Below are 14,614 nucleotides of genomic sequence, written 5' to 3' on the forward strand. Positions count from 1 at the left end.
TTAAAAATACCACAAACATTTATTAATAATATAATACCAACATAACAGTCATAATTAATGTATATACACTTTGACTAATAATTCTATCTGAACTACCTTTGGTTCTCTCTGTTGTGGAACTCATAGGTTCACTTGTAGTTGGATCTAAAGCTCCATCATCAATAAATGTCTGTAGATGGGCAATTATATCTTTGTTAATTACGTCATGTACATCGTTGGCAACAATGAAATCAATATGATTCCATCTTCTGTTTTCGATGAGACGTGTCTTGTTAACATTTGGTAACTCGCTTATTAATCTCTCTACATCCTAAAAACAAAAATGATTAAACAAAATTATATCTCGCTTCTTTATATGCTACTTCATTCTGGTGATTTTTGACTCTTTTGTTGGTGTGAGAATAACAACTGTCTTATCCTAGTGTACGAGGCTTCCTAAGGCAGCGTTTAGACGCCGCGATAAATCCGAGCAATTTATCGATATTGATCGAGATGTTTCAATTTATCGTTGGGTGTAAACGGTACATCGCAACGAGTTAGCGGAATTAAAAATATTTAATAAATCGTAGCAATAAATTGCTCGCATTTATCGCGGCGTCTAAAAATAATGGTCTACCAAACACTATGTTTCTTGGAAACACAGTGCTTAATAATGGTGCGGATATCGTTAATAATTTTGCGCAATGCTTTCAAAATATTTACAGAGCAAATGATGATGATTTAATACAGCCCACCTTAGAATATGAAAAAACAGTGATAGTCCTGTCGCCAGGGGGGGTACAACGGCCTCCTGTATTCAGATGGACTTACCCAAGTTTTTATTATGTATTTTGGCCCGTAGAACACGAATTTTTTGGGTAACAGTTGATCCGGATGTCGATAAGATTGTTATAAACAAAGAAGTTGAGGAATTACATAACAGCGACTTCTCGCAAAACAAAACCTGTTTTTGTATTTTTTGGGCCATTCTAACCAAAAAATGTTTCTACAAGTTTTTTCGTAGGATGCATAGTTTTCGAGATAAACGCGGTTGAAATTTCAAAAAATCGAAAAATTGCAATTTTTGAACCCGAATAACTTTTGATTAAAAAATAAAATAGCAATTCTGCTTACCGCATTTGAAAATTCAAGTCAAATTCTATCGGTTTCGAATATATACATTGCTAAAAATTTATGTGTTTATTGCTAAAAAAAGCTATAAACACATAGTGTTTCCCGTGCCTAATACATGCGTTTACATGCATGCTACGTAGAAATAGCCTCGCTTGCACTTGTACCTACTCTATCTACTCGTTCGATTTTAAATGAGAAATCATTGAAAACATCACTCCAGCACTAGGTGTTTATACTTTTGTTTAACAATAAAATAATAAATTTTTAGCAATGCAAATAACTAAAACCGATATACTTTGACTTGAACTTTCAAATGCGGTAAGCAGAATTTCTATTTTATTTTTTAATCAAAAGTTATTCGGGTACAAAAATTGCGATTTTTCGATTTTTTGAAAGTTCCACCGCGTTTATCTCGAAAACTATGCATCCTACGAAAAAATTTGTAGGAACACTTTTTGGTTAGAATGGCCCAAAAAATACAAAAACATGTTTTGTTTTGCGAGAAATCGCTGTTATGTAATTCCTCAACTTCTTTGTTTATAACAACCTTATCGACATCCGGATCAACTGTTACCCAAAAAATTCGTGTTCTACGGGTCAAAATACATAAAAAAAACTTGGGTAAGTCCATCTGAATACAGGAGGCCGTTGTACCCCCCCTGGCGACAGGACTATGAGTCTAAATTCTTGTAATGTATCTATTGAAATCATATTTGAAAAATTAGCCAATTTAGACAATTTTAAAGGCTCTGGACCAGATGGAATTCCACCCATACTATTAAAAAAATGTAGATGTACTTTAACCCGTCCCTTATATTTTCTGTTTTCTCATTCACTTGATTCAGGTATTTGTCCAAGTTTGTGGAAATCTAGTTTTATTGTTCCTATTCATAAATCAGGTGTCAGGAGTAATATAGCTAACTACAGACCAATAAGCATTCTTTCTTCTATTCCTAAAATTCTAGAGAGTATAATATGCGACTCTATAACACCTTTATGCAATGTACTAATTGAAGAGCAGCATGGTTTTCTTTCAGGTAGATCAACTTCTACAAATCTTTTACTTTTCACGCAATACATATCTGATGCTTTGGAAAGGAGACTACAGGTGGATGCTATTTATACAGATTTCTTCAAAGCATTTGACACTGTGAATCATAAATTGTTGTGTAACAAGCTTAAAGCTATTGGATTTACGGGCAATCTGTATAACTGGTTATGTAGTTACCTAGCTAGCAGAATACAACTTATTAAAATTGAACACTTTCAATCTAGTGAAATTTCCGTAACATCTGGTGTTCCACAAGGAAGCCACTTAGGGCCTTTCCTTTTTAATATACTTGTTAATGATATGACATTAACTCTCAAATTATCTCTAAATTTCTGCTATTTGCTGATGATTTAAAAATCTATAGAATTATCGAATCCGTCTCAGATTGTGAAAAATTTCAAAATGATTTTAACAAAATTATGGCATGGTGCAATTGGAACCAAATGAGCATTAATGTTGGAAAATGTCGCTTTATTAGTTTCTGTAGAAGAATTAACAACCTCTTTTATAATTACAAATTAGCTAAAGAACAACTAAAGGCTGTATCAACTGTAAGAGATCTAGGTGTTCAATTAGATTCCAAACTAAATTTTTGCGCTCATTTTGATTATGTGAATAACCAGGCATTTAAAATGTTAGGCTTTATTATTAGAACTTCTAGATGTTTGCACAACATTAATTCTATCAGACTGATTTACATTTCCCTAGTTAGATCTGTTCTTGAGTATTGGTCAGTTGTTTGGTCACCGACTTATGAAGTCCACAGTTTGCTAGATAAAGTCCAAAATAAATTCATTAGGTACTTAAGTTTTAAATTACACAAACCTTTAAGTGACCATTCCTACTCAGAAATTAGAAATACATTAAACCTTCCTAGGCTATCTTCCAGACGGATGTATGCTGATGTTTTGTTTCTTCATAAACTACTGAATTCAAAAATTAATTGCAATTATCCACTGTCTCTAATTGACTTTAGTGTTCCCTCTAGAGTTACTAGAACATCCCAAAATTTTGCAATTAAATTTCATCGCTGCAACTTTGGTGGGCATTCTCCGCTGAGTATAATCATCATTCTAAATGGAAATAGAATTGACCTTGATTTGTTGCTGTGCGCTTCAGAAAATGTTTGTAGACAGTGTTTAAAAAAATATTGTAATCTTATGTGATTTATATTTGTTATTTACTTTATATTATTTTAATATTTGTTTTTTCTATATAGCTGCATCGCTAATTTTTGTCATACATATTTACTATATATTTATATTTATTGTATCACTAGATATGTAATTATAATATCTTGTATATATATTCAATTGAGTGGTATCCCGTTAATAAATAAATTAATAAATAAATATCTGCTTCAAGAAATTTCAATTAATAATATTATGATTTTTTGTTAACAGCGATTAAAATAATATCATTTGCGTATTAAAAGTACCTAATCCTATATCCCGAAAATACCAACATTCGAAAAATAATTACTTTATCGTCATTGTATGTAAACTTGTAGACTATTATTTTCATAATATTAATACTAGGTCTCTTTAATCTTACTTAACCATTTACAAATATGTGGTGGATTTTACAAATCGGACCTCCACACAAACAGTGTCACAACCACAACTAAAAAAAACATGAAAACGTTTTATTGCACCAACAGTTTAATAAAACTACAAATTTCTATCTGAAAAAGTGTTACGTCTATGGTTCAAGTATTTGTCGTTACATGACACTAGATGGCGTCATTATTATGGTTCTGCACCGAATATAAACCGTGTCACATATCGGCATGTGCAAGGCAGTTTTCAATTTAAGATCTGTATAAACCGTCGTTTGTCGCATAGGCGTAACCAGGATGATCCTAAGGGGGGGGTTACATCTACCTGAAAGGGGGGGGGGGTTACAACTACTGGAAATATCTGAGGGATATGATGTTAAGCGTATAGAGCTGAAAGTACATCCCAATGGGGGGGGGTTACAACCCCCAAAACCCCCCCTGGTTACGCCTATGGTTTGTCGAGTTTAATATGTGATTGCTTTATTCAAAACAATTTGCGAATGTGTTCAAGAAAAGTGACACCTTTGTTTTTCTTTTTGGAGTATTTTTTAGTTAATTTTGTTACTTATATGCTGTCCTGAAGATACCAAGAGGTAGAAATGGACCATGGGCAGATGGTGGTGGTCTCTGAATCGTAATTAAATCTTAATCGCCTCTACTAGTTTTATAATAAATTTTGTGGAAGTATTGAAAACAATAGTCTGAGTGTGTTGTTGTATCATTTAATTTATGAACTGCATTTTTGTTACACCCTGCAAAGTTAAACATATTTCTGCGGAAAAAGTTTCTCGTAGAATATAAAAATATTTATATTAGCACAAAACTTACCTTTACTGATGATAGAAAATCATTTTTAGCATAATATAGAGCAACTGGAGCTGTAACTGCAGATAAATTAAAATCAGGAGGCGCTGCGGTATGGTATATTTTTAAGTTTTTTTCTCTGCCATAATCGTATCTTCTAAAATGATCTGTAATGTACAAATTCCCAAAATTATATATCCATAACTTAAAAGGCTGAAACTGGTTAACATTTTGGTGTTAATTTATCTTTATAAATCTTATCGATTACAGGATTGACTATTTCTAATATTTATTTAAGAGGACAAAATGGCGTTAGATTTTGTTTGTGGCCCGAACCATACGTAGTATTACCGTTATTAATATGAGGTTAAGGGCCACATAAAGATGCAATAATTTTCATCATAAGCCTATAACTAAAAAAGCAAAAAAAAATTTTGCAAGTTTTTGGAATAGAAATAGTTTTTGAGTTAAATAGGAATAAACTTTGAAGAGTTAAAATTGTATAGAATAGAATTGAATAGAAATATGCTTTATTGTCATAAAAAATTTAACAATTTTATAGTCAAAGCTTACAAGAATCATAAATAAAAACAATAGCAAATATAATTTACTAAAATTATATAAATCGTCAATATAAATAAAATATAATAAAGTGAAACAAAAAACAGTAACAATCTATTACAAAATTAAAAAAAAATTGCAAATTGCATGATCTACCTTAAGAAATTTAATAAGTTAAATTGCTGCATATGACACTCAAATATAGATTAAAATTCTACTTATACATAAGAATACTGTAATTTCTTAGTTATTGGTTAAGAAACTCTGCTATTGAGCTTATTGCTCTTTTTTGTAATTTAAAAATAACATCGGATTGGGCAGCTGTACCAGAACCCCAAAAAGGAAGACCATATCGAAGATGGGACTCGAAAAAAGAAAAATATGTTATTTTGGAAGAGGCTAAATTCATTTCCTTCGAAACAGGTCTTATTGCAAAGCAAGCTGAGGATAGTTTCTTGCTTAACACATCGATAAGGGCCAATTTAAGGTTGCTATCTAAAAAATACCAAGAAACTTTACAGAATCAACGATACTGATCTGGCTGTTATGAAGAGGTAAGGGTTGAAGAGCTCCTTTATAGGATAATGCTACTGTTTTATCTACGTTAAAAGAGAGTAAATTAGAATCGGACCAGAATTTTATTGTGAGTAGATCAGAAGTTATAGTAGCATGAAGAGTTGCGATATTTGAGTTGATCCAAGTGATACTGGTATTATCACCAAAAAGAAAAACTTTCCCTTCGATTTTTAAACTCATTATGTCATTAATAAAGATAAGGAGAAGTAGAGGACCCAATACTGAACCTTGAGGTACCCCACATACAACATTTTTGAGACTAGAGTCTGTATCATTTTCTCCAACCAGTTGTTTACTATTATCCAAGTAAGATTGAAACCAGTTCAAAGAAATACCTCGATTTCCATAGAAATCTAGTTTTTTTTATCAAGATGTGATTTACACAATCAAAAATTTTGGAATAATCACAAAAAACAGTGGCAGTGTGCAGATTATTGTTTAATGCTCGAGTTTTCAAGAGGGCTTGCTGAAGATGTTAAACTTCGTATAAACCGCTTCATGATCAGACAGTCCTGCATTAACAGTTGTTGCGCAGACGTCACGGGGTGAGAAATCTGAGACAATAAATATGATCAATTATGGTAGGTGAAGTTTTTGTAATTCTTGTAGGAGAATCAATGTGCATTGTTAAACCATACGATTTAAATATGTTGACCAGAGATATTTGTGTAGCACAAGCAGCAGCATAACTAATGTTGAAGTCCCCGCATAATATTTTTTTTTGTAAACAATTATAATTACTATTTCATATATTTATAATTGTTAATATAATTTAATAGACAAATAGACCATTCAGTTACTATTCGGTTATTCGTGGTGGTTTGAAATTTGTTGCAAATAAAGTTGGCTCCATATTGCTATCGTCCATCCAAATAAATGGCAGTATCAATGTTTGGTATAAATGTGTAATAAATTCTAGTAGCCGCTTTAAAGATAAGTACTTGCCGGTATTTTAACATCGCATCATATTTTAACATTTTAACATCATTTAATATCATTTAGAGTAGAACATAAGAATCTGGGGGACAGAATTAAAAAATTACATCTAATAATTAATATGGAAAAAACAAAAGTAATGGCAATATCCAAGAAAGATGTTGACCTAAATATTGAAATCCAAGGCAAAAAATAGAACAGGTAGATATATTTAAATACCTTGGAATAATTTTAAATAAGAAGGGGACACAAGAAAACGAAATTGGAAATAGGATAAAAGCAGCCACAAGAACATATCATTCGCTGTAAAAAAAACTTCTTAAATAAAAAAGAAATAACAAGGAAAACCAAAATGATAATATTTAAAACAATTTACGTACCTATCACTACATATGGAGCAGAGAATTGGGTATTGAACGACTAACAAGGAAAGAGATTGCAAGCCGCGGAAATGAGATATTTAAAAAAAATCGTGGGAGCTAGGAGAACCGATAAAAGACGTAGCGAAGATATTAGAAGAGAATTAAAAGTAAAATTATTAAAGGAAAAAATTCATGAAAAGAAATTAAAATGGACTGGCCACTTATTTAGAATGCACGACGACAGACAGGTTAAAATGACATGGAAAGCGAGGCCGATATGGAAAAACAGGAGAGGCCGACCAAGGAAAACGTGGAAAACCAGTGTGATGGAAAAATTGCAGAATAGAGGAAAATCATGGCAGGAAGCCAAAGAATTAGCTAGGGACCGAAAAAAGTGGAAACAAGTGACCGAAAAGTTCGACGGCAGACAGGTTAAAATGACATGGGAAGCGAGGCCGATAGGGAAAAACAGGTGAGGCCGACCAAGGAAAACGTGGAATATCAGTATGATGGAAAAATTGCAGAATAGAGGAAAATTATGGCAGGAAGCCAAAGAATTAGCTAGGGACCGAAAAAAGTTGCGTAAGTTCGCAGAGAATAACGAGTAAAAAAGACACTTCAACATCTTACGGTATAAGAGGATCATCGATTATGTTATATTATGTTATGTTAATATCATTTAATATTATAATGTCTTTCATATTAGTACAATTAAAATATTAGACGATAGGTATTAAGCACGAGAAAGTAAAATTTTTTGATACTTTAAGGACAAAAAAGCAAGTTCATTAGCGGAACCGAATTCAAAATTACTCTCCACATTACATTTGAAACAATATTTGGTTAAAACATCTCATTTTTGGTGTTAAAAATGTATTAATTTGTTTGGACGAAATGTGGCATTTGTTTGAATTATACGGGCGGACGATATATAGATGGAGTCAACTATATAAAATATGTCATACAAAAAAAGTATGAACTACCCCTAATGTGGTCTTCAGCTTTTTTAACAGAAAACCCATAGTTCATACCTCATAAACGTTCGTACTTCATAAAACAACTGAACTATATTGAGTTGAAGAGCTTAGTTGGTAAATTATTTTTAATATCGAATAAAGTATTGCCAGAAAATGATATTTTTAGAATAAAAAACAAATTCGAAGCTTTATTTCGGAAGAAATAAAAATACTGGAACCAGATTCTGATAACTCTTGTATTCGTGATTTCTAATACTTGCAAAGGAGACAAACGATGAATTAAAGAAGACTATCGACAATCTAAAATTTCATTTCACTACCTGTCTATTCATCTAGGTAAAAATTGCAACAAATCTTAGTTCCCTGTACTCAGATAGAAGCAAACTAATATAAAATGAAAATGAGAGACGTCTTGTATTTGGTTCTTTGGTTCCATGACATCTCGTAAACATCTCGTAACGCGACAGTTCGTAACCGGATAATTGGTAACGGACAATTCGTAACAGCGACAGTTCGTAACGACGACACTTCGTAACGGCGACAGTTCGTAACTATACAAATTCGTAACGGACAATTCGTTACGTCCAAATTGAATTATTCGGTTTATTTTTGTTAACGTGGAAACTAACTGTTTACAGTTACAGTTACAGTTACAGTTATAAATGAAATTATGTTTATCAACTTAACGAATCAGTATCAGGATAAACATTTTTAAAATTATAATTTTTCCTATACAAAATGTTTACTTAGAAAGTTGGGAATGTCTAAACACATTCGGGTGGTCGTCTTAAAGATTTCACGAATTACTTCATTATTCGTTTGTCTAGGTGTATGCAAATTTAAGAAACAATAAGAGGGATAAACTTTTGAAAATATTGATAAAAGTTTGTATGTGTTTAAATATTTGTTTGTGTCTGAAGACTTTTCATATATTCGGAAATACGACATATAAAATGTGTTAAACATGTTTATCTCGGTACTGAATCGTAAAATTGATAAACATATTTGCAACTATAATAACTCTAATAACAGTTAGTTTCCACGTTAATAAAAATAAACAAAATAATTCAATTTTGACGTTACGAATTGTCCGTTACGAATTTGTATAGTTACGAACTGTCGGCGTTACGAAACGTCGCTGTTACGAACTGTCGCTGTTACGAGTTGTCCGTTACCACCTGTCCGGTTACGAATTGTCGCGTTACGAGATGTCTGGTCACGCTTTTGGTTAAATTCTTTCAGAGAGGACCATTATCCTCTCACATACGTTTCACCCTACTTAGGAATAATCGGAGAGGCTCTATGGTCTGCTCTGTGCCAAATAATTAATGGTAGTTCATAATTTTTGTATATATACACCGTTATTCACCCCCACCCTTCGGTGGGGATCTATGGAGGAGTATCACCAAGCCGCAAGCCCTTATCCCTTGTCGTACCGCTCCTCTATAGGCCTATCAGACCTTTTTGTAATTGTATTAATTTTAATTTAGAATTATTTGAATTTTAAAAACACTTCATCTGTTGTGGATAATTAGTTTTATCGCCAACCGTCACTAAAGTAATTCATTATTGTATACTCATTTGTCCTCATTTGCGGCAGTCAAGTAACACTTTATTGTACTGAAAGAAGAATTTGACTTTACCTGCCGCGATTATTAATCAAATTAACCGAGATTGAATGAAGTGGTCGATGACAATAATCGATTATTTATTTGAGTGAACTTAAAATTTATTTACTTTAATTATTAAAAATATTGTACAACATTTGCGTTACTATTTTAAATTTATGTCAAAAAGTGAAATTATGTAGTATTTTGCAATTATATTCATACAACATAAATTAAAACATGACAGATTTAGTAATAGACTAAGAGCCGCTATAGGTGAAAATTCTTAATCATTTTAGGCACGACGGGACCCTATAACTTAAATAGTAGAACCTAAAAGAAAACGTTTGAACACTGTGCCGTCACTTTTCAGTGGCACATGCGTCTACAGTGGCGCATCAAACTTTCCACTTATGGACGGGATACATAAATTAAAAAATACCCTCCCTAATTACCAGAATTTAATTTTTTTCATTTTTTAAGTTTTATGTGATTAAGATATAAGATTCATCGTAATTTTAACACACCATCCCCTTCTCCCTGCCCCCACCATCAAAAACTTTATTTTTCTATTTTATTTTTTTTTTTGGTGGGATGCAATCAATTTTAAAATTTCAAAAAATTTACACGCATAGTTAAGGGTTTCATAAAACACGTCTATTTTTATAGACCTGTAGGTTGAGTGTACATAACCTCAAAAAAATTTAAAAAAATTTAAAAAAAAAAAGTATATAACTTTTTTTGGGGATAGCTGCAGATCTAATTTTTTCTTAGTCTTGTGTATTTTATCAAACCCTATATTTCTAATTTTTTTCAGATTTTTCTTCAACGTTGGTCACCTTCAAAAATCCAAAAATCTGTTTTTTAAGGGGGTTTTGGGGGGTTTAAACGTGTTTTTCTGATTTTTAAATATTCTAAAGAACTCAGTTACTTCAAGTTACATATAACCTATAAAAACAAAATTGATTTGATATATTATGAAGTCTATAAAATAGGGAAAATCTACCCAAAACCCCCCAAAAAAACAGTTTTTCGGATTTTTGAAGGTGGGGAGACTTACGTAAAAATCTTAAAGAAATTTAAAATATAGTGTTTGATAAAACAGACAAGATTAAGAAAAAATTAGACCGGCAGCTATTCCTCAAAAAAAGTTATACGCTTTTTTGAAAAAAAAAATTCTTTTAATTTTTTGAGGTTATGTACACTCTACCTATGGGTCTGTAAAAAATAGGCATGTTTTATAAAAGCCTCAACTATGCGTGTGAATTTTTTGAAATTTTAAAATTGATTGCATCTCACCAAAAAAAAAATAAAAACGAAAAATGAAATTTTTGATGGTGGGGGCAGGGGGAAGGGGGTGGTGGGTTAAAATCACGATGAATCCTATGTGTTAATCACATAGAACTTAAAAAAATAAAAAAAATTTAATTCTGTTAGTAAGTTCTGTTAACTTTTAATTTACTTATCCCGTCCATAAGTGGAAAGTTTGATGCGCCACTGTCGACGCATGTGCCACTGAAAAGTGACGGCACAGTGTTCAAACGTTTTCTTTTAGGTTCTACTATTTAAGTTATAGGGTCCCATCGTGCCTAAAATGATTAAGAAATTTCACCTATAGCGGCTCTTAGTCTATAATTGGGTATTCAATATTGATAACAACTATCGATTAAACATCGAAACCAGCCATCATGCAAAATCAATCTGTCATTACTGTCATACAAAATTTTTATTTCGTCTAAAATTTAAAAAAAAAATTCTTAAATTGTAAGTAAGTGTTAATGTTTTTTATGATTTGCGATAAAACTTTGTATACACGTTAGTAAAGATGCTTTATCGAACTCGTCTGTTACTCGCCTCGCTCGCTTCGCTCTCTCTGCTCGTAATATTAGACTCATTCGATAAAGAGTCACTTTACTGACTTGGTACATAAATAACTATATTCTATGTATGTATATCCTGTAATCTTACGTGATTTAATTTCTTGTCCAAAGTGCAGTAACATATTAATTGACATGCCGACTCCGACGTGTGACAAATATAATGGTAAAAAGCCCTGCAAATAAAAATATTAAATATGTGAAATATATCAACACTGTACGTTTGAAGTCTTGAATTATACAATTTTAATTCATAAATATTTTGATAACTTCAAAATATTTCTACAGAAAAAAGGTGTTATAAAGTTGTTTATTGAAAAAAGAAAAACAGAAGGAAAACAGATTTATTCCACCTCAATACATATCCGCCCTGGACTAATATTGGTTTCTGGTGAATAATAAAATAAAATATCTTCTGTGATTCCATTTTTTTTATAACGCACTGTGGCTTATCCAAAATAACTTGTAAGATACTTACTCATCACTGTACAAGTTGTGTTTATTTTATTAGTTTCATTTCCAGTCGTTGGTAGTTCTAACCGTCTTTTTAAAAATTTATTCATGTCTAATAAAATAGTAAAGATAAAAACACGAACGTAGCACAAACGTGTTCCAACTTGTACAGTGTGAAACGGAATTATGAAATAAAATTATTTCTGTCCTTTTTTTTTAATTATAAAAAACACTGTCCTGTCGACTTTTATATAGGTACAGTGTGGACGTTTAGGTTGGAATAAATTCATTTTCTCGAGAATGGGCGATTCTGGAGATAAATCCTGAAACAAGTCGATTTTTATTTTTAAATTAGTGACAATAAATTATTTATCAAATTTTCTGGCATGTATATTATACTAGTGACGTCATCCATTTGGGCGTGATGACTTTATCGATGATTTTTTTTAAATGAAAATGGGGATTGTGTGATATGACAGCTCATTGAAAGGGTATTTAAATTTCTATACAGTAATATAAACATTAACATATTTATTCATCAAGGACGCCCTAAAAAAATTTTTTTAATTAAATTAATTGAGACCAAAAGAAGAATGTATGTATGCAATGTATTTAATTCAAAATACATTTTGCTATTGTCAGAAAACAATGTTTATATGTGACAAAAAATCTATTTATTTGATAAATAAAAATATTGATCTTCGCTTAAATTCAATATCAGAGCTGCTACCCATCTGCCTCTTGGCTGTTTAAACATTAAATTTTCAAGTTTTATGACAGCACTAAAATGTATTTCGCATTAAATAAATTACATAAATTCTTCTTTTTGTCTTAATTAATTTGATTAAAAAAATTGGACACCCTGTATAAATAAATACGTTAATGTTTATGTTTAGGATGCCCACGTGCAACCTTGTGTTCCCAAATGAATAAAACTGCTGACTAAGTGGACTGTATATATTTTTATTAACTAAGACATGTGTGAACTCTTTGAAGACAACAAACAGACTAACTAAAAAATGAATATGTCGCTAATAAGCCATATATGCACGCAGGCAGGGCCGTCTCAGGACATTTCATTAAATATTGCAGCGAACATGCCGCCCCTCCTTGAAAGCACAGTCTTTCAAGATAACTAAAACTAAAGTTCCTATTATACCAACAAAACAATGCAACAATATAACCTAAAACCAAAAAATGATGTCCTAAAACAAACGAAAGTTTCCTTTTCCCCTATGTCTAATTATCCATCGGTAACACGCAAATTTTTGCCACCGCACGTTTAATACAGTGTCCATTACTCGTTTTGAGCGTCACTACCCGCACAATACCGTCTTTTCCAGGATGCACCTCCATTACCCTTGCCAAAGGCCATTTCATGGGTGGTACCCCACTCTCCTCCAAAATTACTATTTGTCCGGGTTTAATCTGGTCAGCTGAAGAACGCCATTTATTTCTTTCTTGCAAATTTGCCAGATAACCCTTGGACCATTTACTCCAAAAATTTTGCATAATCTGCGTTACCAATTGGAACCTTTGAATACGACCCGGATTCAGATGTAGAATGTTTTCTTGCGGTAACGACACCAATGGACAGCCAATTAGAAAATGCCCAGGAGTGAGAACATTAAAATCAGTAGGATCCTCAGAAAGAGGGGTCAAAGGACGGGAATTTAAGCAGGCTTCAGTCTGCGCAATTACCGTATTCAACTCATCATAGGTGAGACTAGTGTCCCCAACAACCCTTTTTAAATGATATTTTGCCGATTTTACAGCTGCCTCCCATAAACCACCGAAATGTGGAGAATAGCTTGGTATAAAATGCCAGTTAATACACAATTCAGATAAGTATCTAGCAAAAGTACACTGATTTACCCTATCCCGTAAAAAATTAAATAAATCCTGAAGGTGGTTGTTAGCCCCTACAAAGTTACTTCCATTATCCGAATATATATCCCGTGGTAAACCCCTTCTGGATATAAATCTTTTAAAACAAATCAAAAATCCCTGAGTAGTTAAGTCACTCACCAACTCCAAATGACCCTTTTTCACCAAACAAACAAAAATACAGAAATACCCCTTAATAATTTTTTGCTCTTTAAGCTTATGAGCCCTTATATGAAATGGACCTTCATAGTCAATGCCACACCGTTCAAAAGATTTAATACTAGGAGTTATGCGACTAGCTGGTAAATTCCCCATTTTTTGTTTAAGATGCAATGGCTTTGCCCGAAAACATGTTATGCACTTACGTAATATATCCCGAACCACGCTCCTACCCGATATAGGCCAATAGGTTAATCTCACAATATTTAATAACGTTTGCGCACCCGCATGCAAATTTCGATAGTGTTCGTTTTGTATTATGAGTCTTGTTAACTTATGTGATTTCGAAAGTATAATCGGATGCTTTTGGTCGTACCCTACCTCAGCATTCTGTATTCTTCCTCCTACCCTTATTATACCCGAATCATCTAAGAATGGATTTAAACATATTATTTTACTTGAATTCAAAACCCCTTTTGATTTTTTCAGAGCTTGCCAGTCTTCATAAAAACTCTGTTTCTGCGATAATATTATTAATCGTCTCAAAGCTGTTTCTTGTTCGTCACTTGAGAGAACTTTACTTAAAACCCTTTGTTCCCTTTTTAATTTAGAATTTTTGTAGAATCTAAATATCCAACCTGTTACATTCTTTAATCGTTTAAGACTAGAATATTTACCGAATATGTCCTGTAC

At 32.2% G+C, this 14,614-nt stretch overlaps 1 protein-coding gene across 1 annotated transcript in view; it reads right to left on the reverse strand.

Annotated features, from left to right (window-relative positions):
• The window catches only part of LOC114329266 (lipase 3), a 57,498-nt gene continuing 42,884 nt past the window's right edge, over positions 1–14,614 (reverse strand). The window contains exons 5-7 of the mRNA XM_028278304.2: positions 11,514–11,598; positions 4,551–4,693; positions 1–310 (exon numbers count right to left, since the gene is read on the reverse strand). Of these exons, the coding sequence (XP_028134105.2) occupies positions 23–310; positions 4,551–4,693; positions 11,514–11,598 (516 nt within the window). The 3' untranslated portion in view covers positions 1–22. The remainder of the gene's footprint in view (positions 311–4,550; positions 4,694–11,513; positions 11,599–14,614) is intronic.

The sequence above is a fragment of the Diabrotica virgifera genome, chromosome 1 (genome assembly GCF_917563875.1).
Source record: "Diabrotica virgifera virgifera chromosome 1, PGI_DIABVI_V3a".
Classification (NCBI taxonomy): Eukaryota; Metazoa; Arthropoda; class Insecta; order Coleoptera; family Chrysomelidae; genus Diabrotica; species Diabrotica virgifera.